Below are 26,765 nucleotides of genomic sequence, written 5' to 3'. Positions count from 1 at the left end.
TCACAAGAATGAAAGAAAAAATATTTTCATAAAGTTAATGGTTGTACATCCTTCAACCTAGACACCAATAGGTCATAACAAGTGCAGAGGACAATATAAATCAGTCAAGCTGTTTAAAGAGCCTTAACTCCTTGGAGTCGAGCGCTGGCACAGGTAGGGATTTGTATTTCATGTTACATTGTAGTTTATATGAGGGTGAGGCACTCTCAGTATTCTCCAATAATCTCAAGCGATTCATACAGGGTTTTTTAAATATGAGCTAAAAAATTCACACTGCAGCTTCCTGTCCTTTATGAAAGAATCATGGGTTTTGAGCAGCTTAAAAGAAAGAAAACCCCAAAAGGAGAAATAACCCTTTGTTCTGGGAATATATTCCGGGGGGGACGGACGGACAGAATCAAGTTTTCTCTTTGTTCACTTACTATGCCATACCCAGTGACCTGAAGATGCTTTCTCGTCAAGGGGGCTTCATGAGGGTGACTGTGCAGGTTTCTAGAAGTCCTAAAGTTAAAATAAAATCACATTGTTTGATTTTATCCCTAGAACACTTTGAGCGCTGAAAATTGATTTCAATTAAAGAAAACTTGGTTCAAACATTTTCTGTCATCTTCAACACAGTTGAATATGGTGACACTATAGAGATGTTATGCCAAGTATACAGGCGGTGACCATTTTAGGCATGTCCAATTGACACGTGATCGCCGATGCGTGGGTCCTTCTGGACCCAGAAGAGGGCATGATGGGGGCAGAGCAGAATGGGGGTTGGGTGGGGCGGAACGAGGTGGGGCCAACTTACATGTGCTCCGTCGACACGCACAGGGGCCGGGAACAGAACCCACTTGCAAATTGGTTGCCACCAGTTTCTGTCAAAATTTGCATGTCAAGATTTACAGTGAGGTCCACATTCTCTCTCATGTTAGCAGATTCCAGGAATACTAGTGAAGTTAATTTCTTTGCGCAAATAAAGAGCATCTAATGGCACTTCAAAGACTATCAGGGAATAGCACACAGAAGAGAGAGTCATCAACAAGGTCTGTTCTAACCATGGTGTAGTTACTGGCAGACCAGATAGCTATTACCATACTCAACCAGAACTGCTACTTCAGGCCTTTAGCATTCCTCACATTTCCTAAACAGCTTACTCTTTGTGTTCCAAACGGATAACGTCTCCATGCCTTACAAACTCCACAGGGAAGGAAGGGTCTGAATGATCTGGTGAAACAGAAGAGGTCACAGCATGAGATCTGAGGCTGATGGAAAAGATGTAAGAATGCCATTATCAAATAAACTAGGAAAGCATCATAAAAATATCATCGTTGCAACATCTCTAGTTCAAATTCCAAAAAAACCCGAAATATTTCCAATGACTTTCCAGTATCATCATTATGATAGAAAGCTTCTCTAACAGCAAACAAAATATATCGCCAATAAGACAGCATTCTTCCTAGGATGCCACAGCATGCAAGTGTTGCAAGAAAAACATTAAAATTCCCATACATTCAAACTGTGGCCACAACCAGCAAGATGAACAAGGAGCTATGTTCAGCACTAAAGACAAGTTTCCTTTTGAAATATTTCATTCTGATCTGACCAGACTTTAATTCAGATAGATTACACAACTACTAACTTGGATCTGAGTCTGTTGTGTTTATACTTTTATACAAAAGGGGTAACTACGATTTAATTTTGCACTAATATATTTCAATTTGAGAGTATATAAACCATCTGTTAAACTGATGAAACAGCAGGCAGCAGAGATAAATCTGGGCATCTCTCAGGGGAGTATCATGTTGTAGATGTACCACAGGATTAGATCAGGAGGCAGCACATTTTATTTTATACCTTGAAATGGGCCAGCTTTGCCACTGCCCAAAAACACAACCTCAAATGCTTATCCAATTCAGCTAAGTTGCCATCACTAGCCCATGCCACCAAGAGGCATGCGCTCCAAAACCTGCCTTCCAGCGCTACTGGACTATTTAAAAAGCTTGCAAAAACCTTGTATAATGACCTCCTCACAATAAGGAACCGAGCTTATTATATATCAGATCTAATGTGCCACTACACATGGCGCAAGACACTTCACTGGAGTGGTTGGACTAGGACCTGAGAGACAAGAGTTCAAATTTCTTCTGTCATGAAGCTCACTTGGGTGACCTTTGGCCAGCTACAGTATCTCAGCCTAACCTACTTCACAGGGTTGTTGTGAGGATAAACTGGGGAAGAAGAGAAAGCATGAATTGCTGGGATAGCTCAGTCAGTACAGCATGTGACTCTTAATCCCAGGCTTGTGGGTTTGAGTCCCACGTTAGGCAAAAGATTCCTGTATTGCAGGTGGTTGGTCCATTCCAACTCTACAATCCTATGATCCTATGTACGCCACCTTGACCTTCCCAGAAGAAAGTTGGATATGAATGTAAAAAATGAATTATAAAAATAAACAGAAGTGGCAAGTGTGCCCCTCCAAGGCAATCTTGAGAAGTCTCACAAAGAAGCACTAGGAGACAGATCTTGAAGTTCTGTGTTTTGGCACCCATTCAGGACAGGCAAGTCCACAGGACCTGAGAACAAGTAGGTGCTGCCATTCCCCTTACTTCCATAGTCACAGACAAGACCACAGGCATGAAAGGGCAGAGAATGGCATCCACACTCCCCTTTACCCAGAACCCAGTGGACCATGCACCTTCAGCAAGGAAGAGATGCACCACTGAATATGCTGCCTCAGAGGGGTATCAAACACAGCCCAGTTTATACAATAAGTGAAGGAAAATGATGTATGCTACTTGGAATGCCTTACAGGAGGAGAGGCAGAATATACATGTAACAAACAAACAAACCAATAAGGTAATCCCACATATTTAGAAAAGAATCTAAAACTCCTAGGGGAAAGGGAGATCAATTTTCTTGAAGAAGGAAAAAAACAGAGTTTACATATTACACCGTTTTATTCTCAAATTACCTGCTTTCAAGTTGTGTTTCTTTATAATCCACAAGTTATTCAAGTCCTTATGCAAATATGCAGTGACCTAGAAGCATAGAGAAGTCATTGCATTCCATCCCTTCAAAAATACAAGTAGTCTAGTCTTTGTGCATTCACTACAAAGGCAATGCTATGCATTTCTGAATGACCCAGGATTGTAACCAATGCATACACACACACACACACACACACACACACAGCAATTGCAGTTTGTTGTGAACAGCAGCATAGTTACTGCTTTTATGATTTATTGCATTTTTAAATGCATTTTTAAAATGCATTTTCCAAAGAAGCCAAATCCATGTATCACCCAGGATGCATATTTGACCTTGGGAGTGTTATTTCCACCCTGTGACACTTCACCCCCCAAGTGACCAGTTATTTCTGTGCTGGACATAGGCTTTTACACCAATGTGTTGTGCACACAACTGTGATAAAATATAATATTTGAAGTCAACTCTATTTGAATTAAGAAATGCATGGAACCAGGAATCTATACTGCCGAAGTCCAGAGGAAAGAGTGATGCTCCCTGCCTTATTCTCACCCCTGTCCTGTATCACTGCCATAGGATGGAAGTGCTTTTGGAGAAGACTTGTATTCTAATGATTGTGTGAACTACTCCTGTAAGCAAGTGGTACAAGACCTGCGGGAACAGGGAAAAAGCCTAGATAATTCATAACCCAGCCTCCTGTTCACCACACTGGCAAACCAGATGCCTCTGAGAAGGTTACAAGCAGGGCATAAGTGCAATAGACCTTTCCTGCTGTTGTACCCTAGTGACGGGCATACAAAGGGATACTGCCATCAAGACTAGTAGCTACCGATAATACCAACAGATCTCCTCCAGCACTACACAAGACTTTCAGGCTGCAAAGATGCTGTAAAAAATCCATAGCAAGAGAGGAACACGAAACAACCATTATTTGTACTAAGAGGACATGAAGCAGCTGAAACAGCACAGGTCTCGGACAGTTTTTGACTTCTAAACCATCTAGAAGTATTTCTGCAAGGCACTCCTGTGTCTGAAAACAACACAGGAAGGGCTTATAAACCTGCCAACTTCAAAAGCAAATGTGCACACACACCTTTCCAGTGTTTTAGTCACATGAATGGCTTACAGCAACACCAGCAAAATGTGACATTTCCACAATTCACTGACCTGCTGCTGCCGTGCTCCCACACCCTCAGGATACAGGTGCCAGTGTGAGTGAAGGTATCCGCCTGCCATACGAAGGTTTTTCATTGTTATCACAGAGCCATACGCCAAGTCTGAAGGAAGAGAGCAATGGTTTAAGGTGGTTCACCTAAGACGGCATTGCAAATGGAACACAGATAAGTTGTGTTGTTAGTTGTCCTCTGTTACAGAGGCGCAAACACCCTTCACTTGGAGTTGAGCATTTAGTGTAACTGGTGCCATGCTGTGGAACGCTCTTGCAGCAAACATTTGACAGGCATCCTTCCCCCCGCCCCCTTCTTCTTACTTTCAGACACCTCTTGGAGCCTCTCTTATGGCAACAGGCCTATGGGGTTGTCTAAAATGTCCCAAGTAGCCAGTCATTTTAATGATTGCTTTGTATTGATTTTAGATGTGCTTATGTTGCTATACACTACCGTGATGTTTTGGGAGAGGGCAGTGTACAATTTTGTGAGAAAGTAAAACATATTGGCACCTGTGTACTGGAAATGCTTGCAAAAAACCAGCCACAAGGGTGCGGGAAACAGAGTCATTAATCATGAGCAAGATTCCACTGTGCTGTGAAACTGCTGCCACCACAGAATCATCATGTGGCTGCCATCATGGTCTGGTGTGACTGCAGCTGCTATTTCAAGACAAGTTGAACTTTCACTAGTCCACACTGACTTGCATTAGAAAAAAAACCTTGCAGTGTCATTTACCATCATTTGCAAAATCAAATTCTTATAGATATAGAAGCAGATACTTCTAAGCTGTGGAATTTGAGCAATGAGGGAGGCATTCAAAGATGTTATTTCAGAATAGTTCACCCAATCTTTTAGACTTAAGGAGATAACAGCATTTAAAAAATATATTAATTAGGTGAAATAATTCCAGAATTTGTTTTTGCAGATACAGCCAACTTTTCTTGGAAAAACATCAGAAACCCACACACTCCACCTGCCCCCAAATATTCCTGTTGATTTCTGCAGATTTCAAATCACATGTTTCTTATTCTTTTTAGATGTTTTTCTTTTTCTTCCTGTTGTGCAGGGGGTGGGGAGTGGGAATCAAATAACCACAGAAGAAACACTCTGACTGCACATAGGCTGAAGTGGAGGAGGTGCAGTGACTACAATTTATCCCCCCAATTATCACTGCCTCTCTGCACTCCCACCTCTGCTGCTTGGGTACAGCAAGGGACCCCATTTCCCCAAAACTGTTAACTGTACTGGTAACCAAGTGCCAGTTATTGAATGTAACCAGAGGGTATAGAATGGTTCAGGTAGCACAATAGCTGTTAGGCAACAGTCTCGCCCTACAAAGTAAAGATGCCAGTTGGGAGATCACTAGCATATGACTACTGAATCAAGGTGACACACATTTGCACTGGTTTCAGACACAGTCTGCCAATTGAGTTTAGCAGATTAGGATTTCTCCAAGGTGGTACCAAGAACTACAACTCGTTTTATTCCAATACAGAAATATATAATTAAAAGTTACCATTCCATTTGTTTGTTTTTTTGCATCTTTTGAGGTTCCATCTACTCTCTCATTATGCATTTTATATGCTTCCGCCACACTTGTGCTCAGTTCTAAACTTTCCACTCCCAACCCACTAGTGACAAAGATAAAAATGTTCAGAAATAATTCCAAGGTGGTTCAGATCACCATTCCAAACACACTAAAGAGCAAATAGACATGTAACAAATGCTTTAACATCCACCCTGTGTTCTCTTAAAAACACAGGAGAGTTTTTTGTTTGCTTGGATACAGAGTGTTCATTAGAGCATTGGTTCCCTCAAGTATCTAGATACTCACACTCTGGAACAGACATGTTATGAAGGTTGTTTCCAATCAGCCGAGACTGAAATCCAGAGCTGAAAAAGCCATCACCAGGCCCACTGAGAAAGAACCAAGTGTATGTAAATTATGCGTGCATGGAGACAAATAGAAAGAGTTTTAAGCGTATAATTTAATAAGCAGGAAACATAACAGCACTGGCCTGTCAACACACAGGATGTTCCCAATTTCCTTTGATGTCTACAAAGATCTGGATCATTTGGCTGACACACAAGCAACCTTCAGCTACCTTCAGATTTACATCAACTAAGTGATCAATAGTGCCCAAGTACAATGCAAGTAAACAATCCTGAGGAAAGCCTAATTTCAGTGAGATATTTGGTTGAGTATTTCCTAAAACACCCCCAGACTTGTGCATGTACCTCAAACTTGCATGCTGACCTGCAGGATTAGAACTTTACTGGCCCGTCACTTTTCTTCACTAATGGGGTTAACGGCTTTCTCTTAAGCATGACAAACAGGTCTAGGCAGTAAAATGGGAGTAAATACTGTGGTCAGAAGCTTGGTGAATATTGTCATTTTAGAAGGTCAGTGGTATTTGACAGAGACCAATATCCAGCAAAGTCATACACAGAATAAACCACTGAATTCAACAAGCCTAAGTTACAGAAGGCCATTGATTTAAATGGGTCTACTCAGAGGATGAACAACATTGGCTATCACCCAGAAAATTGACTGGTGAATTGCAAAGCCAACATTGGCTCAAGTACTTTGGCTAATACCACTTGTTGAAAAGTGTGACAGATTGTTTTTTTAAAAAATAAAATACAGTGGTACCTCGCTAGACGAATGCCTCGCTAGACGAAAAACTCGCTAGATGAAAGGCATTTTCTAGCGAGAGGCTGTCTCGCAAGACGAATTTTCCTATGGGCTTGCCTCGCAAGACGAAAAATTTCCGTGATTTTTTTTCCCCGTCAAACCGCTATTCCCCCGTTGGTGCTTCGCAAGACGAAAAATTCGCTATACGACAGCACTCGCAGAACGAATTCATTTTGTCTTGCGAGGCACCACTGTAATCACTTTTCAGTCTTCCTTCCATTATTTATTAGTAAGGAACAATGTAACATAAGAGGTAGGCAAGTGTCCACAACAAAATCATGAAACAACCATGCCTGATCCTGTCACTCAAATGCTAACTGGTCAGTGATTATAAAGCCACCATATCTGAAGACACAGGTCTACACTCAAGACTCTGCAGAAATTAATGCACACATGGATCAGGTTAAATATTGAGGCATAACTAAACAGAGCTGGAACACCATGTAGAATTCCTAAAACAGCTATTACCATGACTTGCCTGCCTTGCATAAAAATACTACTTCATTAGAATTATGGCTCAATTCAAACATCGCACCAAACAACATCATAGTTTAGAACACAGAGCTGCTTGTCTGCTTTCACATTTGTCAATTCAAACATTGTGCCAAGAGTCTGAACGATAGCTAGCAATACCCTCAAGCTTCAAACCCACTGGCTAGCCAATTGCCAATTATGGTTTATCAGTTAAGCTTCCTTAAGCATGGCTTGGCACAATGCGTGAATTGAGCTAATGTTGCCATATGTGTGTTTTCTTTCTGACAGAAAAGTGAGGAGAAATACCTTCTATTTAGCACTGCAAAATGAACAGCAAACATAGCAGTATAGAGAGCAAGTGGCAGCATAATGAGGCAGAGCACACGAGCCAGGAAGTGCCTCCCCAGAGTGACCTGCAACAAAGAATTCAGAACAGTTGCAGCACCATTTAGGCAGGTTTCTTTATACACCTTTCTTGAGTACACCTAACCAAACAAGCTACAAGGACTGCACCAACTGGCTACTCCTCTTGTGGAGTTAGTACATTTATTTGCATATTGTTAAGACTCATAGAGTTTTGCTGGCAATGCCACAACTCTAATTACACTGCAGCCATCTGCAGGCAGGAGACTTAAGGAAGATGGATTTGTCCTATTTCAAATGTAATTAACTGACCTGACATAAGAAGCAGACCTTTTCAGAAGCTGATACTCTATGTCTTTGCACTACACTTATTTAAACCAGGAGAAGCAAACCTTAGCAGAAAGAATGTTTACCCTATATAGAAGGGATAGTAGGTGGAATAAATTGGATTTTGTAACTTTAAACAATCTGAGAAGCTGACCCCAGAAGAATAATAGCACCTCTAAGATAGGCTTGAATAAACAGCATTATGGATGGCAAAAAGCCAATTTCCTTGCTGTTAACGAGACACAGTTTTAATAGCATTTATCACCAAGGTCAGCCTGTGTCATAATTGATGACTTCTAAATGCAGGCTAAAAATAATTTAAGCCCATTGCTGAATTCAACTGCTACCTTGATAAGTTATTTGAGTCTGGAAAAACCCTCTTTGTGAAAAAATGAACTGACTGAAGTTTCATCTTCAGAAAAGTAGCTCAACCTGCAAAGCTTGCAAAACCCATAAGAACAGCTCTAAACCGGTAACTAGGAATAATGCATTGTGTATGCCAAAATCTAATCTGCAGACTATGAACTGTATCGCTGTATTGAAGGTCAAAACAACTTCAGTCTTCCCATTACAGGACATTAGATACAGCAAATCAAAGGCCTCTATCTAGCAGCATTTTCTCATTAAAAAAACTATTTGCAGAACTCTATAGTGTATGCTTAACTTTAGGCTACTCAGTGTCAATGCTAGATAGTGCAAAGTGGAAATGAAAACAAGAACTATTCAGGGGGCAAGTCTCCTTGAATGAACAATAGCAATCTTTTAATATGTAATGCAGAAGGAAGCTTTATATAGATTGTCAGGCAGTTTTAAAATATGTTCTGTCATGGTCATCACTTGGCTCCAATACAGTAACCACTGGCTGACGGAAACAACTACAGCACAGCTTCTGATTGGCTGCAGGAAGCTCCTGCAGCCAATTGGAAGCTGCGGAAGTCGCACCTGATGTCCAGCTTCCGAAAATTGTTCGAAAACCAGAACACTCACTTCTGGGTTTCGATCGTTTGAGAGCCGATTTGTTCGGGAGCGAAGGCATTTGAGATCCAAGGTACAACTGTACAATGTTTTCATGATGCATTTCCCCACAAACACTGAAAGCTAGTAAAACTTCTAGAAACTCACCAGTGAGAGACCGAGGTCTCCCAGCAGCTCCCAGAGATCACAAACAGTGTTCAGTCCAACCAGGAGTACTACAAAAAGGCCAACAAATTTCACGCCTATTGCGCCAGCAAGGCTTATCCCAGTCAAACAGAGCCAGAACCACCAGGGAGCAGAAAAGGGTCTGAAAAACACATTTTAAAAACTTCCTGTTGGAATAATAAACTTTTTAATAGAGATCCCTGGAGTAAACTGAAGGCAGGATACACTTTATACCTAGGTATCTCCAATGGAGAAACAGAACACATTTACGTTCCTTGTTCCAACCACTTTTGCCCCCATGTTCGGAAGGGCATGTTGCCTTCAGGCTGAAAATGGTTCCTCACCTGTTCTTGAAGCACTCTCCCTAAAAATGAGGTGGTGCTAGAATCTGATCTAAAGCAATTCAACTGATCAAGCACACCACACAGAAATAAAACTATCCTGGCAACCTCCTGCTCTTAAGAAAGGTCAATACAATAGCCCAGAAGGCTCAGAATAACCACATCAGCCTTTTTCTGCATTTTTAGCTGTTGTTTCACATGTTATATATTATGTGCTTTTATTTCTTAATAATGGATTTTATTGCTGTTTTGAGTTGTTTTATGATATACTGAATACTGTACACTGAGGACTCTTTGGAGCCAAGTTGGCAGGAGAAAAATCACAACATAATGCAAAACAAACATATAATTGAATCTTCTGAAACAAGTTTGAAGGGCCACCTTACCTGTTTGCACAGGAATCATGTTTGACCATGCTGAGCACAGCTGCCATGAGGAAGAACATCAGAATGGGATCTAGCAGAATGTATTGAGAGAGAGTAATGAACCCTGTATCTGGAAAAATAAGACAAAGGCATATCAGCTGTTGTTTTAAAAACAGTCAAAAGGTTTTTTTTCAGTGCTTAGTCAAGCAAAATCTTATTGAAATAAGAGCACATCAGAATGTACAAAATCAATTATGCTGCTTTCACTCATTATCTGTAAAGTGTCTCGCCCTCACCTACACATTTATTTCACTGTCAGAGATACTATTCACCATCAGAGATATTGGCTTCAAAGCATACAGCTTGGGGTCATCAGTTAATTGTTGTTATTATTCATTTCATTTTCATGCCACTTTATACAGTGGAACCTCTACTCATGTATGGAATCCGTTTCGGAGGTCCATTTGTGAGTTGATCCAGGTCGCTGGGAGAACCGCCATTCTGTGCGTGTGCAGTCAGCAGAAGCCGCTTCTGCACGTCCACAAATCGCGGCAAACCCGATCTTTACTTCTGGGTTTGCCGCAGTCGCAAGTTGGATTGTTCGCGAGTAAAGGTGGTGGTAAGTCGAGGTTCTACTGTATTTTTAGGAAAACAATCTCAAAGCGCTTTACATTTTAAAGCAACAAATAAAACAATCCAGAATAAAACATTACTGAAGAAAGTAAAATATAAGATGCACATTTAAAATAGCATAATTAACAAGAGAACAAAATATTATCATAAGCATAAAAAATACCTGCTGCTGTTGCTGCCAATCCTGCCCATGGTGGTTCATGGTGGGAGGCAGCTGTGGAAGCTCAGGCTCAATGGCCTGGGTTTGCATTAAGAGACAGCCAAGATACCGTAGTTATCTTCCCTGTCCTCCTCCACCTCTCATTACCTAGGCCAATGCTATTTCCTATCACGACTTTCCACTTATTCAAGATCTGCCCCTTCTCTTCTTCAGCTAAAATTGTCCCCTCTTGAGAAATGCCCTATAACTCATATTTGTTCCTGCATTCTCTCCTTTCCAAATAATGTGGACCAAAAAAAGAGAAAAAATTTCACCCTTTTGATTGTACCCAGGGTATATGTATATTCAAAACATTTGTTTGTTTTTATGCAGACTCTTAAAACATTTGTGCATGTGTATAGCGCTCAAAGTATTTTATACCCTAATCATATTTATCTCACAATAATCCTCTGTGTTTATTACTAGGCCTGTTCTCAAGACAGAAAACTGAAGGCAAGAAGCTTGTTCAGGTACTCCCCACAAGTCTGTGACTGAATAACGATGTTGACACATAGGGTCTTCTGTGACAGGAGACCATGAAGCCCAATTCCTTCACTGAGCATCATTTTCCAACAGGGGAAACTAATGAAACAAACCCTGCAACATGAAGAGGATGCTTACCAAAAATCAGAATGGCAGCTGTAAGCATTGCTGCAGGCAGAGATTTGGACAACTCCAGCACTGTGAGGTAAGAGAAGGGGACCAGGCACGAACCAAGGAACGCACAGAACTAAATAAAGAGAGGAGAAACACTCTTCACATGGTGATGACACACATGTCCTTAGCTCTGCTGCTACACAACCTTAAAAGCATACAGTATTAGCCAAGTATACGCAAGTCAGTCTGCTGAGTATTCTCCACCCTCATAGAAACATAGCGTTGGAAGAGAACCCCAACGGTCATCTAATCCAACCCCCTACAATGCAGGAATCTCAATTAAAGCATCTATAACAAATGACCATCCAATCTCTCCTTTAAAACCTCCAGCAAAGGAGAGCCCACAACCTCCCGAGGGAGTCTGTTCCACTGTCAAACAGCTCTTACTGTCCGAAAGTTCTTCCTGATGTTTAGTCAGGATCTCATGATAGAAATATTCCACTAGAGATAAAACAGATGAAAGGTTCCAAATCTGATCCTCCACCACCCTACCTTCTCCTTCATCCTCACTTCTGCCCAAATAATGTATTGCTAATTCTAAAGCTTCCATTAAGGCATACAATGAGGAAATATAACCACCCCACAGCTTATTCTCCCCTTTCCCTATATTTGCAACACTCCCACCTTTCTCAAACAAGTTCAAGGTGATGTAGATAGTTTCCCCCATCTTCATTTAATCCCCCCCCCCAAAAAACCTGTGATATAGCCATTTGAACCCTGGTCTCACCTGTCCTGGTTTGACAACTCTAACCACAACACCAAATGTAATATTGTTTGAGAATCAAAACTGCTGACAGTGATACCTCCAAGGGCATGAGGAAAACACAACCCTGCACTAAAAATAACTGACAGAAAAATTCTGAGAGAGAGAGACTGGTTCCCTCCTCCCTGCAGTTAACTGAAGTTACTAGTTTCAAAAACTATGAGACAACTAAAAGAACATTGCACATAGGTTTTTCATTCCTCTTCTCTACTCATTCCGAATCCTACCAAATGTTAGATTACTTTAACCATCAGATGTAGTACAGCTTTAGAAATGGAGATTACAGTATTACCTGGAATCAAAACCCATTCTTGAAACATAAACACATGTTTATTGGAAGCAGAGAGAAAGGAGGGAAACTCTAGGTCTTCTCCATATATGACCTCTGGTTATTTAAGAAGCCCCACAGTCTTACCCCTCTCATTCCTATGTAGTTATGTTGTTCATATTTGTCCCCTGGCTTCTGGAAAGGGAATGTGCCATCATAGCCACTCAGGTAACCGGCAAGTCCTATCAGCATCTAGAGAGAGAAGAGGACTGACCTTATTCAAGCAGAAGTAGATGAAGTAGTTTATAACTTTTAGAGCACTAACTTGGATCTAATAAAGAGACATAATTTAGCCACAATGATGATGTAACTGAACCAGGATGAGAATGTTCTGCTGTCAAGGAATGTTCTTAGATATCAAAATAGAAAATTCTTTCCAGGCAGACCAGCACGGCTACCCACCTGTAACTGGAACTATGGAAGGCACCACATTGAGCCGCATGAAATGGAATTTTGTTTCGACTATGGCAGACCAGCACGGCTACCCACCTGTAACTGGAACTTAGATATCAAAGTTTGCAAGAATTGGTGTTCGCTATTTACCTTCCCCAGAGGTGGATGGACATCAAAGAAAAAGGTTCGGTTAATGTAATAGCTTCCCATCTTTCCAAAATGTGTTTCATCCCAGCTATGAAAGGGAAGGGAAAAGAGTAAAAGGTGACTGTTAGCCTCCAGCTCACATCAGTCTTTGCCACTCCTAGCTGTTCAGTGTGATGATGAAACAAAACACTAAGCAGATCTACACTTGGGGACAATGGACCACTTAAGCTCTCTCGTAAGTTTGTTGCAATGTAAAATGGTGAAGGGGACTTACATTTGGCACCCTGAGATTTTTTGTAGGAAAGGCCAAAAATAGATATGTTGTATTTAATACAATTTAAACCTCACCTTATTTTTTTTAAAGTAAAATTAAAATATCAAGGCAGTTTAAAAAACAACAACAACAAGCGTATTTGTGTACCTATCAACGGAAGGTAACGTTTAACGCGTCTGATGAAGTGGGTTCTAGATCATGGAAACTCATTTCGCACAAGCCCCGCCTCCGAATCTAAGCCCCACCCTCGTAACCATGGCACCCCACAGCCCCTCACCAGATGTGTGGCGGCTCCCGTAGGCGATAGAAGCGGGTTGCGAAGCTTAGGAAAACGACGAGGCCAAGCGGGCTCCAGAACCAGCCGGGACTCCGAGGCGCGGAGGGCGTCGGCGTAGGGCCGCTTTTCAGTCGGAGAGCTTTTCGCTGCCGCAGGCCGGCCGGTACGGCCTGGCCGTTGTCGTTCGCCGCCAGCGGCATTCGCGGCCAGACAGGAGGCGCCTCCTGCCGGCACCCCTACCTTGCCTGCGCCCGATGCACCACGGGAAGGAGAGTCCGCGTTCGAAAGGCATGATGGGCGAAAGAGTTTGCCGTTCCTCACCACGTGAGCGAGGGACGAGATTGGTGGGGAATTACAGGGGCTCCCACTGCATTCTGGGAAGCGTAGTCCTTGAGGCAAGGCTGTGCGCACCTGGATGGACTGGCGGAGTTTTGCGACGTTCAGTAAAACCTAGCATCCTCTGCACGTCTCTGTAAGCACTGTGGCATCAAGAAGGGCAGCAAGCAACACCTTTTGTATATTTGTTGCAGAGGGGCTGCCTTAGTCTCCTGCCTCTACTGCAGACTGAGGGATGATCCAGATACAATCATACTGTCAATTGTACTCTATGGTGACATCAGAAGTGACTTCATAATTCTGCATTTTGACGTGACAAGCTACTATCTCTGAAATACTCTGAAAAACTGTATCCTAGGGTTACCTATCAGAGAAGGGCTAGACATGTTTAAAGGACATCTGTACATACAAAAGTTCCTGCTAAAACATGGGCTAGCAGAGCTGTTTGAAGACAATAAATACACTAATTTAAAACTCCCATTTCCTGCTCTTTCAGAGGAAAACAAGCCGCTTTGATAGCGTGATCTGGCCGAGAAAAGGGGGAAATGTGAAATTAAAAATTAACGGATCAATCTGAGGATCTAGTTGATTGTTGGACGTGATGGGCAAAATAATTAAAGGTTCACAGAGTAGGTGATGTGACATTTTTATTGGACCAACGTGATGTGAATTAACTTGATGCAGAAATTCACACTAGCAGGCGAGGAGCTAAACTTAACACCTCATTATATCAAATTCCTTTTAGGGTGAGACACTCATCATCCGCCCCTCTTTCTGCTGAGGGAGAGGCAGTACAAAGTAGACCAAGTCTGTGCCAAGATTTTGTCCACTGGTCTTTGGAAAGCAAGGATGAGAATCGGGAAAATTGTAACCAGGAGCTAGGGTAGAGACTGCTTACAATTCGCTTTCTGGGAACATTGGGTAGGGTTGTTGTTGTTTTTAGCCTTTTCAGAAATTTCTTTACTGCTCTGGGTTAAATAAAGAAGCCTTCAGTTTAACCCGATATTTTCTTAATGCTATATGTATTGCAGTTGTCAAGGCAAATATAACCGTATTTTACCTTTTTGTAAAATAAGTTGCCTAATTTGCCAAACTGGGTCCTGGCGGCCCAAGCTTTGGTTCGCTTTTTGCTGCAAAAGACTGACACAGCTGCCTCTCTGAAATGTGCATTTTCTGGGGTGTTCTCTTTTAAATTCTTGCTTGCCGCCTTAAAGCCTAAGGAATAAAGAGGGCCAGTTTTAAGACTTTCGGAATGAGCTGAAACTACAACTCCCAGAATCCCACTGACTCACGGGAAAAGCGTATACTCTCGAACAAAGTCTCCATTCAAGGCTGGCCGGCAGTAAAACGCCAGCGTGGAACAGGAGGGGGCGGCTACTCCTAATATAGCCAATGCCCCGTTGAGCAAAAAAGCATAGCTTCGTTCTTCGGCTAGAGAGAGACGAAGGACTGCACAGGATGTGTGCCGCATTAGCGAAGGTAGTTGCTATTACAACAATGGGGAAGAGGAAAAGATACATTTGTGTTTGCAAAGCCAGCTGCCTGGGGCTGATGGGAGTTGTAGTCCAAAACATCCGGACAACATGTTGGCGATGGGTGCTTAGAGGAACACGCTGTTTGTATTTCTTTTCCTTGTTTTTTCCTGAATATTCTTTTCCTAAATATTCTTTCCTTGTACCCAGGCTTCCATTTGAATTAAATATTCTGCTCAGACGAAAGCTTAATACGCATTTTAATTCTTTTTGCTGTGGCAATTTCCCCGTGTAACTAACTGAGCTACCCTGTACCCGTCTACCAAGAACAGAAGGATATCCTGTGAAGTTCAGTGAGGAATACTCTGAAGTATAGGACTTAAGCTTGATAAACAACAAACTGGAGCGGGAGACAAAGTCAGAATGGAGTTTTGCCTTCTGGGCAACCAGGGATACATCATAAATCTTTGTTCTGAGGTTTATTAAACTGGAATAATCCTGGTCCCATATCCCCATCCCCTTTGGGAGACACTGTGGCTCATGCAAAAGGTCCCAGGTTTAATACCCCAAATCTCCCAAGAAAAGACCTCTGCCTGAAACCCTAGAGAGCTGCTACCAGTCAATGCAGGCAATAGAGTTAGATGGGTCAATAGTCTGTCATAGTATAAGGCAAAACAAAATAAAATAAAAAATTCCTTCCAGTAGCACCTTAGAGATCAACTAAGTTTGTTCTTGGTATGAGCTTTCGTGCGCATGCACACTTCTTCAGATACACACGAAAGCTCATACCAAGAACAAACTTAGTTGGTCTCTAAGGTGCTACTGGAAGGAATTTTTTATTTTATTTTGTTTTGACAATGGCAGACCAACACGGCTAACTACCTGTAACTGGAACTGTAGTATAAGGCAGTTTCCTGTGTCACTGGTTAGTCAGGCTTCCAAGCTCTCTACCTATCTCGTTTGTACCCACTATTTCAAAAAGGACCTCAGGGTTGTTTACAGTTCTTTTACCAGCTTGATTGTAAAACACGATAAAGTTGAAGGTCAGTTGCTGAAGCGTAATTATGCAATTGCTCCACTGTGCACTTTCTCCACCCCCCAATTTATTTTGCCACAACCCTTTAGGGTCTTTCTAAAAGATTCTTTTCAGGGCAGAGAATATCCAGATACAGTATGATGGTTGCAGGAGATGAAGTCTAACAACATCTGGAGGACCACAGTTTTTCTGTCCCTGCAGTAAATAACTACAGGCTCAGCTTGCCTTAAAAAAAAAAAAGTCACACAGCTCTAGTCTCCCCCCCACCCCACCCCGGTATCTGGCTAAAAGTACTAAGCAATGAGATCTTTGTCTTTCTCTGTTTTGCCATCTGATAGCTAAAAGGGTGGGATTATGAAATTTCTCTGATTGGCTGCAAGGGAAATATTCCTCCCTCTCACCCTCCCTGCAAGTTTTAGACAGTGTGAGCTGGCTTTCATTTTGAGAATCCTGCACCACATGCAGCATGGAGGCTTCTAAAAAGGTGAGATAAAAGTGGGTTTCTGGTAGGTGAGGCTTTGTTTTAATATCATAGCATTGTTGTGTGACTTTTCCCACACACTTTGCTATAACATTCCTCTGGAGTAGAAGCTGCTGGTCTGCAGGCAGTCCTTCAGTCAAAGTTTAGAAAGTGAGCTTTCCATCTTATAGCTGTTTGGGATTTGCAGGGTAGGGTGGGGGATGAGGAGGGGTCAACAGTGGAAAATGCCAGTATTTCAGAAGAAGAAATAGGAATCCGTGAGGCCACTATTGTCTAAACATGCTGTTTGCAAAGTGAGTCAATTTCCTTTTCAGGAGAATCACAAGACAAATGGCAGGACTGTCTTGTCCTAAAAGAAAAAAACACCAAAACAAATTATCTCTGTCTGTTTTCTATGGACTTGGTAACTTTTAACATTTATTTTAATATTAGTGAGTCTGCTTCAACTGTAACTTACTTTTTTCCCTTGTCCCACCCCCATCCCTACAGCCAGTCCTCTATACTTATTTCAGAAGTTCCTGCACTTGGAGAGTGAGAATTGGTAAGCACAGGCATGGAATCCTATTCTGTAGGATGCTGCCAGTTAAGAGTCTTTTGCATTTCTTCACCAAAACGCAGCTAATAAGTGATTTATTAAACCACAGAGCAGCAAACATATATCTGTAAGATCAGCCATTTCTGAAGATTGAAATGTGTCTTGGGAGCAAATGCTAGAATTAGTTTGGTGTGGAAAGAGGAAAGCTCCTAGATTGTGAGAATACAGAGGACAAGTTTGTACTTTAAGGGTGCAACCCTATTCACACTTATCTGGAAGCAAGCATGACTGAGCTCAGTGGTGCTTACTTCTAAGTAGACACATATAGGACTGCACTGCAAAAAATGGGAAAATATTGTGCAACCTTGTGCAGATTGTCTTTAGGAGAAAGCAGTTGGATACAGCCCATGTGTCCAACATGTGCAGCTACATCAAAATTGATGTTTCAGGCTGCAGTCCTAACCCCACTTACCTGGAAGTAAGCCCCATTGAATTAAATAGGACTTATTTCTGAGCAAACATGGTTAGGATTGCACTGTTAACGCATGAAGTTTAATTTTTTATTCCTTTGCATAAATTGCACTACATGCAGGAAGTTCTGTAATGTGTGAAGTAGCCCTCTTCTGTGGCAGAAAACATTTGTGAGATAGGCCACATTTACTCCTATATTGCAATGTACACAATATAGAAATTCCCAAATATTTCTGCGCTCATAAGGATTTTTATGCGGCTCCTTCTCTCTTTGGCTGATCTTTTTTATCTGAGGACTGTGATTAATTAGATACATATTTTCTACATAAAAATAGCACAATCCAGATGTCTGCATTTCCTACATTCTTTAGAGTCACTCTGGAAACACTCGAAGGATGCTGGAAGACTTTGGGTTTTAAAGGTTCTGTCTGTTGAAGCTCATAACCTGATATAATCTAGCAAGATAAACAAGACTGACCTTGGCTAGTAGTGGGGTTTACAACAATCAGTCAAATAAAGCATCAATAATGTTAACTGAACTGCTCTCTCCAGATTACAGAACATGGTGAAGCAGCCTGGTGTCTGGTTTGTTGTTTCAGTGTAGGAGTGGGGAACCTTTGGTCCTCCAGATCTTGCTGCACTACAACTTCCATCATCCCTGGCCACCAACCATGCTTGCTAGGGCTGGGAGATGTAGTTCAGCAACAACTGGAGGGTGAAAGAGTTCGGCCCCATCTCACCCATGCTTACCTGTTGTGGAAAGTGTTAGACACCCCTTGCTTTATATTTAAACAGAGACGACACCTGAACAGCAAATCTGTCTTCTCAAGTCACATCTAGTTTAACCTTTAGTGAGGAAGGTGAATTAGTTCCACAGAAACCACTGCTGTTGCTTTAAACATAAATGAGCACAGTAGCTGACCCCCTTTGAAACAAAATCCTGGTTCTCATATTTGCTCTTAAAGCACACCTTAGTTCTTAAATCCGTATTTTTACAAGTTCTTGTGATGCTGATTCTACAAATTTTTGTTGTTTTGTTGCTTCAACTTCCACTGTGCTCAGAGCACTGTAGCAGGGCATTTAAAAATGAAGTGATAAAAATAGATAAATTGGAGTAGGTAGCATCCTAAAACTGTATGTCACCCTTTCTCTTGGCAGCACTGGCTCTGAAAGGAATTGCCTATGATTCAGCACCTGTCAACCTTTTGAAGGATGGAGGGCAGCAGGTAAGGAGACACCAGGATGTGGTCTGCACAGCAGGCAGGGTGGTGCATCTGCAAGGGGGAAGCTTTGCTCTTCTGGGCTTCAGTAGCTGAGCCAAAACTTCTTAGGAACTGTCCTGTCTCCACAGCTGACACCAGAGTACCAAGCAGTGAACCCAATGCAGCAAGTCCCAGCCCTCAAAATTGATGGCATCACCCTCTCGCAGTCAGTGAGTAAGCAATCTGTATTAATTATTTACTTGGTTCTGCTGCCCAGGCAAAGGACTTTGCACTCCAGATTTCAGGAGCGGGCTTGGGACTTGCTGGAAGGAAAGCTATTGTGAGTGGGATAGGAACACCTAGGAGCACCGTTAAATGGGTTTCTTTTCACCATGAAGTTAATCCCACGCTGATGTTGCTTGAAGAATCCCATCCTACCTGTGGTTCCATACTGATTGTTCTGAGACATGAGATTCATTCCTTACACGGGATATGCTTTTACTACTAGCATATTTCCAGATTAGCTTGAAAGACAGATGGAGAACCTGTGGCCCTCCAGAGGTTGTTGAACTCCAGCTTCCATCAGCTCCAGCCTGCATAGCTGATGAGAGGCGACTGGAGTTGTAAAGCCCAACATCATCTGTAAAGCCCCAGGCTCCCTATCCTTGGGTTTAATCCAAGTGGATCTAGAGCTTGTGGTGCACAAGCTTCATTCAGGTGATCCATGGCTTACCTGTGGATTTGTCGCCAAAGACAGGTAATGGCGCATCCGTTGTGTTGAACATTTGTATTGTTTTTTAATTGTATTTCTATTGCTTCTTTTATATCTTACAGTTTATATAATTATTTTATAATATATAGAAAATAAAAGCAATACCATTTAAAGAGTCATACAGTATCTAGTACAGCCACATTACAATTGCTGCAGCAGACAGAAAAATGACTAAGTGGTCCAGCAAAACCCTCATCAAATCCATGGGAGGGGGGAACATTTGGGAAGTACCACTTTAGAGTTCTCACTCCTTGATCTGCACCAGGGAACCACTGTCTCCATTTCAACCACTCCCCACCCCCCACCCCCGGGCCATTATTGTCTAAAAGTCTCTCCACTTACTGCAGATAGCAATAATAGAGTACCTGGAGGAGACGCGTCCAAAACCTAGTCTCCTGCCCCGGGATCCAAAGAAGAGAGCCCAGGTGCGGATGATCTCAGAGCACATTGCTTCTGGAATTCAACCCTTGCAGGTAATTGCCCAGTTTCTGGGCCTGCCTATCCATCCTTAACCCTGTTGGATCAGAGTTCACTACTGACTGCAAATGATGCAGTGTGGGAGTGGTTGGGTGCAGGGATACCAAAGGATGTCAAAAACATCAGAATGGCCAGTTCTGGTGCTTTATCAAATACGTTGTAGGCTTACAGCAAAGCAGCTTGCCAGGTCTCCTAGCCTTTGCAGACATGGGACAGACACCGCAGCAAGGAAATGGCTTGTCCACAGAGTCTGTCCTGCATCTATAAAGGCTATAGACTGCTTTGATGTAAGGCTACACCTTCTTTAATAAAGATAAAGGGACCCCTGACCATTAGGTCCAGTCGTGGATGACTCTAGGGTTGTGGCGCTCATTTCGCTTTACTGGCTGAGGGAGCCGGCGTAGAGCTTCCATGTCGTGTGGCCAGCATGACTAAGCCGCTTCTGGCGAACCAATGCCATTTACCTTCCCGCCAGAGCGGTACCTATTTATCTACTTGCACGTGATGTGATTTTGAACTGCTAGGTTGGCAGGAGCAGGGACCGAGCAACGGGAGCTCACCCAATCACGGGGATTCAAACCACCGACCTGATCGGCAAGCGCTAGGCTCTGTGGTTTAGACCACAGCACCACATTCTTTAATAAAGCCCTATAATTGGCCGTTATGTTTTTGACGTCCTCCTTTGGTGTTCCTGCACCAAACCACTCCCACGAGCCTTCCTTTGGGCCCGTGGTTCAGAACACGCCTCCCAATTGGGTTACCCCCTGGATGTATATTCTGCAATATATAAGTGACACAGTGATAGTGCAAAATTGGGGGTGGATTTAAACTAGACCAGCCACACATCGTTCCAAATGGAAGCAATGCTTCCTCAACGTTACAACATTATTTTCCCCCGGAAGGGCACTTTTGCACTGCAGTGCAAAAAAAAAAACAACAACTGCAACATTTGAAGAATAAAAAGTGACAGGATGTTAGCAGAAGGTACAGGACTGGAACTGATTGAACACAAAATAGTATTATTATCCTGACACTTTTGCAGGTGCGAAGCCTAATGTAAGCAGAATCATGCTTAACCACCCCACACCATCATGAGTGTGCAAATAATCATGAATGCACAGTAAAAAAGGCATCTTGAAGGCCTCTCCCAGGAAGGTGGGAGTAATGAATACAGATAGTATTGCAGATGACCCTTGCCCTCATACTGTGTTGTACTAGTGCTTACTCAGTACCCATTGTCTGTCGTCCTCTTTGTATCTGTTCCAAACAAAAAAGTCCCTAGGGATAAAAACAAGACAATACCTGTTTGTCTTGCCTCAGCCTTAAAGTTCAAAAGGCACATAACACTACAGCAGGAGTGGGGAATCTGCGGCTCTTTGTATGTTATTGGACTCTGGTTCCCATCAGCCCCAGACACCCTGACTGAGGGTCTGGGATGATGGGAGTTCCACCCGTAGAAAGACAGAGTTTAGCTACCCTTGCAATATATCATAAATTAAAGCCTCGCTATCTGAATAATTGTCTTTTCCATACCTTCACACACCCCAAAAGTAGTTTTCCAACCTCCCTTCTCTTTTTATTATTAATATTTACTTATTAGCCACCATATGGTGACGCTTCTGGGTGTTGTGCAGTAGAGGCAATCTAACCTGCAGGCTCTTCCTACATTTTATCAGAACTTGACTGTCCTGGCGCAATTTGGTGAGAAGAAGCAAGACTGGGCAAAGTACTGCATTTCTCGTGGTTTCAAAGGTGAGTCCCAGGTTGAAACTTTTAGCTGGACTTTAGTCATCTGCTAGCCAGGTAGGTTTTGAGGGGAAAGCTGTCCTCCTGTCCAGCTTGTACTGGGAGACACTGGTGGAACAGTTAAGCCAGCCTCCATCAATCTGGTATCCCTCCAGCTGCTTTGGATTAAGCTCCTATTAGTCTCAGGCAGCACAAGTTTAAAGAGCAGCATAAGGCTGTTTGGAAAAAGGCTTTCAAAGAGCCTCACCCTGTGCTTTGAACAAAGTCCCAACAGTTGGGACTTCAAATCACAGAAGCATCTGACATAGTGATGTCAGGTGATTGGCAGGGGGGCACCCACACCTATCATTCAAATTTCACCTGGTAGGGCTGGGGAAATATGGATCTGGCCTACTGGCTTCCTCACCCCTGCATAAACATGTGGTCCAAACTTGGGCTCATTTAGTTCACAAGCCAACCAAGAACAAACCTTTGTTATAGCTCACAGTTAGTCTGGAGAGAACTAAACCATGAGCCCAGTTTAGGACAATATCCAAGGCCAAGCTATGGCTTAATTCAGCACAGCGCTGAAAAACAGGGGAGAAGCAAAACCGATGCAATACCCTCCTTGGGAGGTCCAGATATTTGCCATTTAATAACCAGGACATTTAATGTTCCTTTATGAAAACACTGCCCAATTTAGCAGTGTGATTTGTCTATGCTGAAAAACAAAGAGTGTGTTCTCGATTTCCAACAACATGCCGTTTTCTTTTCCTGAAGCTTTGGAGCAGATCCTGCATGAAACAGCTGGGCGCTACTGTGTTGGGGATGAGGTAAGGCAAGATGTGACCCTGTCCCTCTGAGGACCAAGATAACGAGAAACTCAGAATTACCAAGGTTTGGGTAACCAGGGTGCCAACAAGGAACTCCACAGATTTCCTAAGTCAGGGTGGCAAGAAATCAATTGTGGACATCCAGTGAAGCTGAATGTTGGAAGATTTAGGACAGATAAAGAAAAGAAGTGCTTCTTCATGCAGCACATAGTCACAATGTGGAAGTCACTCCCCCAGGAGGCAGTGGTGGTCCCCAACTTCAATGGCTTTGAAAGAGAATTAGACAAATTCATGGAGGAGAGGGCTATTGATGGTTACCAGCCATGATGGCTGTGCTCTGACTCCACAGCTGGAGGCAGCAAAGCTTCTGAATAGCAGTTGCTGGAAACTACAGCAGGGGAGAGCACTCTTGTGCTCAGGTCCTGCTTGTGAGTTTCCCATAGACATCTGGTTCGCCACTGAGAGAACTGGATTGATGGACCATTGGCCTGATCCAGCAGGCTGTTCTTATGTTGTCTTATCTGTGCACTGGTATCAACGCAGAGGCCAAGCGAGTAGAGATCCAAGGACACAGTAAGCTAATAGTTTACTTATTCCTCTCTCTCCCTACCCCAGTTAATTGTTTTAGGGACCTCTTGCAAAAGACTGAACGTTACCCCCCCCCCCCAATTCTTGGCCACAGCAAGAGTTGAGCAACAGTGCCACCTGCTGACAGTAATCACCCTGCATTTCCATGTTAGGATATTACCGTTAGCAGGCCCCAATCAAAATGTCAAAGAATAGCGTGCAAGCTGTTACTCTGGTTGTTGTATGTACAGAGATGGGGGCGTGACCATTATGTTCTTTCTCCTTCCAAGGCCCCAAAATGTGTAGAAGATCTTTTCGGGTGCCTCAAGGAAATGTTAGTTGAAAGGGGTTCTTGCAAATCCAGTTCTGTTTAATGCACTTATATTCTTGCCGTCATCTCCTTCATGCAGACCCACCTCTGCACCCAGCCAACAGAGAATTAAAAGGGAACAGGAGAGCAAGCCTCACAAACACACACACACACACACACGTCCCCAAATTAGCAAATCCAACATATCTGAATACAAAAATAACAATGGTAACCAAAGTCTACACATGCCCCCACATTATACTACAAATCTAATACAATACTTCCTGGCTGAAAAGGATACCTGAAAAGGACTATCTTCAGCTGCAGGATGCTGCTCATTCATTTAGGTCAGTTGAAACAGCCCCGAGTGAGCCATCTAGCCCCTTTCAATGGCGTTTCATCAGCTAGAGATTTTCCTGTTCCAAGCGGCCTGCCAACTACCAAGTGCTGATTTTAATCATACCTGGTACTTTGTTTTGGTTCTTTTCTTCTGCTGCTCAAGTGTGTGGCTTGATTTTTCCCCCCTGAACATTTTTAAATGGTTCACAATACTTTTTAAACTGCTCATATCAGCTGCCCTGGGTATTCTAATACGAAATGGAATGGCGGGGGTATAAATATCACAATAAATAAATCCATATCCAGTTAATGAGCTGAGCTACAGAAAATAGTGAACTGGAGTTTCCCAGCAAACTGAATTGCAAAGGGTTACAGTACATTATTTAATGTCAAACCGTTGGATATTTTTGTAAGCAGAATTTTGTATTGTGTTGTCTTCCACATTCCCTGCCTCTTCTCGTTGCTTTTAATATCAAACTGCTCAGCGCTGTGCCTCCCATAGGATCACTGCCATCACATGATGCCAAACACTTTTTTGACTCCAGCATTGCAAGGGGTGGGGCTAGATGACCCTCGGGATGCCTTCCAACTATACAATTCTATTATTCTGATACATTAGATAGAAGAGGAGGCAGAGAGACTTCTCCACTGTCATTCCACCGGTCTCTGAGCTGATATTCCAGCCACATCAAAATGTCACCACTATAATTTAACTCTTGAGAAAACACAATCCCCGCTAGGTCGAAAAGCTGAAGGGCTCTTGGAACTGCTTTAACATTTCTTTCTGCTTTTCTGCAGGTAACCATGGCTGACCTATGCTTGGTTCCCCAAGTTTTCAATGCTGGGAGGTAAGCAGAACTATGCCTTGCTAGTTGCTAGGGCAACTGGTGTGATCCCATTGGCCTAGTTGGCAGTCATACTTGGGGGTTGGTTGGGGTGGGGGGGATAATACCTACTGAAGTAGCAGACAAATTGGATAAACTTTAAGTGATTCTGTGTTGGGGAGGAAGGGAAGTCAGAAGTGCAATGCTGTTATGTTTTATATTTTGACATTCATGTGTTGTATGAAGCATGGGGCAATACCTGTACGAAGTCACGGTGTTTAAAAATAAACCCACTGAAATAAGCTGGCTAAAGTGACTTAGGTCTGCTGACTTAGATGGGTGTACTCTGAATGTGACCAACGTTGCTTATCACTTTGTGTTTATTTTAAAAAAACAGAAAATTAAAAAGTGCAGCGTTCCAATCTACACTTGGAAGGCAGGCAGTGAGTCATCCCAGTTCAAGATGACACGTGAAACACCACCCTCTCACCTAAACAGCCCAGAATTAGGATGTCCACTAGACCTTTTGTCTTCCACATCCCAGCTCTGTATTGTTTGCATAAATCAGGCTTTGAGACTACAATTCCCATCATCCCTGACCACTGGTCCTGCTAGCTAGGGATCATGGGAGTTGTAGGCCAAAAACATCTGGAGGGCCGAAGTTGAGGAAGCCTGGCCTAAATGGCTCCTGCTTTGGTTGCTGACATCTAGCTACACAAGATGCTTGGTGCATCACTGGCAATCGCAACAGCCGTTTTTGTTCCATTTAATAGCAAGGATGAGGGAACCAAAGTAAATGCAGGGGAGGGGAAGATTAGACCTTCCCTCCCCAGCCAAAATCCCAGTGAATCCCACCCCCCTCGAAATGCATGCTACAATTAATAGGGGGGAAAGTATTTACACCAATGAAGCTTTTGTGCAAGAGCTTATTTCACGGGATCATGGCTTGTGGGTGGAGCATTTATTCTCAGAATATATTGTTATTATGGATAGGGGAAATATTTGATATTGTTTGCATTTAAAGGCAAATCTGCACTTTCTGAAACAATACGACAGCCGAAACAAAGCCATCCTTAGAAATTCACAATTCTCCCAGTTTTGTGGTGCTTTTCTCCAGCCAAGTGATGTGCACAGAAATGCATATACTGGGGTAGGGTGTGCATGAAAATGTGTATGTTAGTGAAAAGAACATATAGAAATGCATTAAATTAGGGGGGAATGATTTGCAAAACTGCAGTTGGGGAAAGTGTGGATGCTGATGAATTTTTTTATTATCAAATTGCTGTGGGAAAGTGAGAAACAGAGAACCAAAATTGACACATTTTGTCTACCCCTAATCACTACATTAACTCCCACAGCCTCTACGTCTAACTATTCATTTGTCTTGGCAGGTTTAAAGTGGATCTTACGCCATTCCCTACAATAAACAGAATCAACAAAGCTCTCTTGGAATTGGAAGCGTTCCAAACCAGCCATCCATCACGGCAGCCAGATACCCCTTCAGAACTAAGAGTCTAAAGCTGCCCCATTTTCTTACTGAAGAGGATTTGGGCATAATTTTTTTTTAATTGATCATGTATTTTGAGTTCTTATTTTGTGATTTTATCTTGTGAGTCCTGTGGGTGGTATATAAATTTAATAAATAAATAAATAGTAATAATAATTTGCCCATAAAGGGACTCTCCTATGTGCCACCATCTGGAAGAACCACACCTTGCATGATTTCCTGCTAAGAGAGGGAGATGCACTCCACCAGCATAGTTTATTCTGGTTTTATTCTGTGAACAGCCCTGAGACCCTCTGGTATAGGGTGGTATTTAAATTCAATAAATAATAATAGTAAATAAATATAATAATAATAATAATA

The 26,765-nt window shown here is 42.6% G+C and overlaps 2 protein-coding genes across 5 annotated transcripts in view; one reads left to right on the top strand and one right to left on the bottom strand.

Moving 5' to 3' along the window:
* POMT2 (protein O-mannosyltransferase 2) overlaps positions 1–13,799 on the bottom strand; it is a 32,729-nt gene extending 18,930 nt beyond the window's left edge. For 2 of the 3 annotated variants that reach the window (XM_033142143.1, XM_033142136.1), the window contains exons 1-12: positions 13,519–13,799; positions 12,971–13,055; positions 12,515–12,619; positions 11,301–11,409; positions 9,869–9,977; positions 9,124–9,283; positions 7,618–7,724; positions 5,977–6,059; positions 4,141–4,250; positions 2,960–3,026; positions 1,143–1,212; positions 423–501 (exon numbers count right to left, since the gene is read on the bottom strand). In XM_033142143.1, the coding sequence (XP_032998034.1) occupies positions 423–501; positions 1,143–1,212; positions 2,960–3,026; positions 4,141–4,250; positions 5,977–6,059; positions 7,618–7,724; positions 9,124–9,283; positions 9,869–9,977; positions 11,301–11,409; positions 12,515–12,619; positions 12,971–13,055; positions 13,519–13,718 (1,284 nt within the window). In that variant the 5' untranslated portion in view covers positions 13,719–13,799. The remainder of the gene's footprint in view (positions 1–422; positions 502–1,142; positions 1,213–2,959; positions 3,027–4,140; positions 4,251–5,976; positions 6,060–7,617; positions 7,725–9,123; positions 9,284–9,868; positions 9,978–11,300; positions 11,410–12,514; positions 12,620–12,970; positions 13,056–13,518) is intronic. The other variant, XM_033142129.1, reaches the window with a different exon arrangement.
* Positions 13,800–15,221: 1,422 nt separating this feature from the next.
* Positions 15,222–26,466, top strand: GSTZ1 (glutathione S-transferase zeta 1). 2 transcript variants are annotated; one of them, XM_033142114.1, is made up of 9 exons: positions 15,222–15,333; positions 17,333–17,384; positions 19,008–19,075; positions 19,201–19,281; positions 20,171–20,296; positions 21,977–22,052; positions 22,806–22,858; positions 24,873–24,922; positions 26,290–26,466. In XM_033142114.1, exons 1-9 carry the CDS (start codon positions 15,313–15,315, stop codon positions 26,414–26,416), a joined length of 654 nt encoding a protein of 217 aa, XP_032998005.1. In that variant the 5' UTR covers positions 15,222–15,312; the 3' UTR covers positions 26,417–26,466. The 2 variants fall into 2 exon arrangements, with proteins under 2 accessions (XP_032998005.1, XP_032998012.1); XM_033142121.1 differs by lacking the exon at positions 15,222–15,333 and adding an exon at positions 16,759–16,846.
* Positions 26,467–26,765: the final 299 nt, after the last annotated feature.

Source organism: Lacerta agilis, chromosome 1 (genome assembly GCF_009819535.1).
Source record: "Lacerta agilis isolate rLacAgi1 chromosome 1, rLacAgi1.pri, whole genome shotgun sequence".
Taxonomy (NCBI): Eukaryota; Metazoa; Chordata; class Lepidosauria; order Squamata; family Lacertidae; genus Lacerta; species Lacerta agilis.
This window is presented reverse-complemented; position numbering and strand designations above follow the sequence as displayed.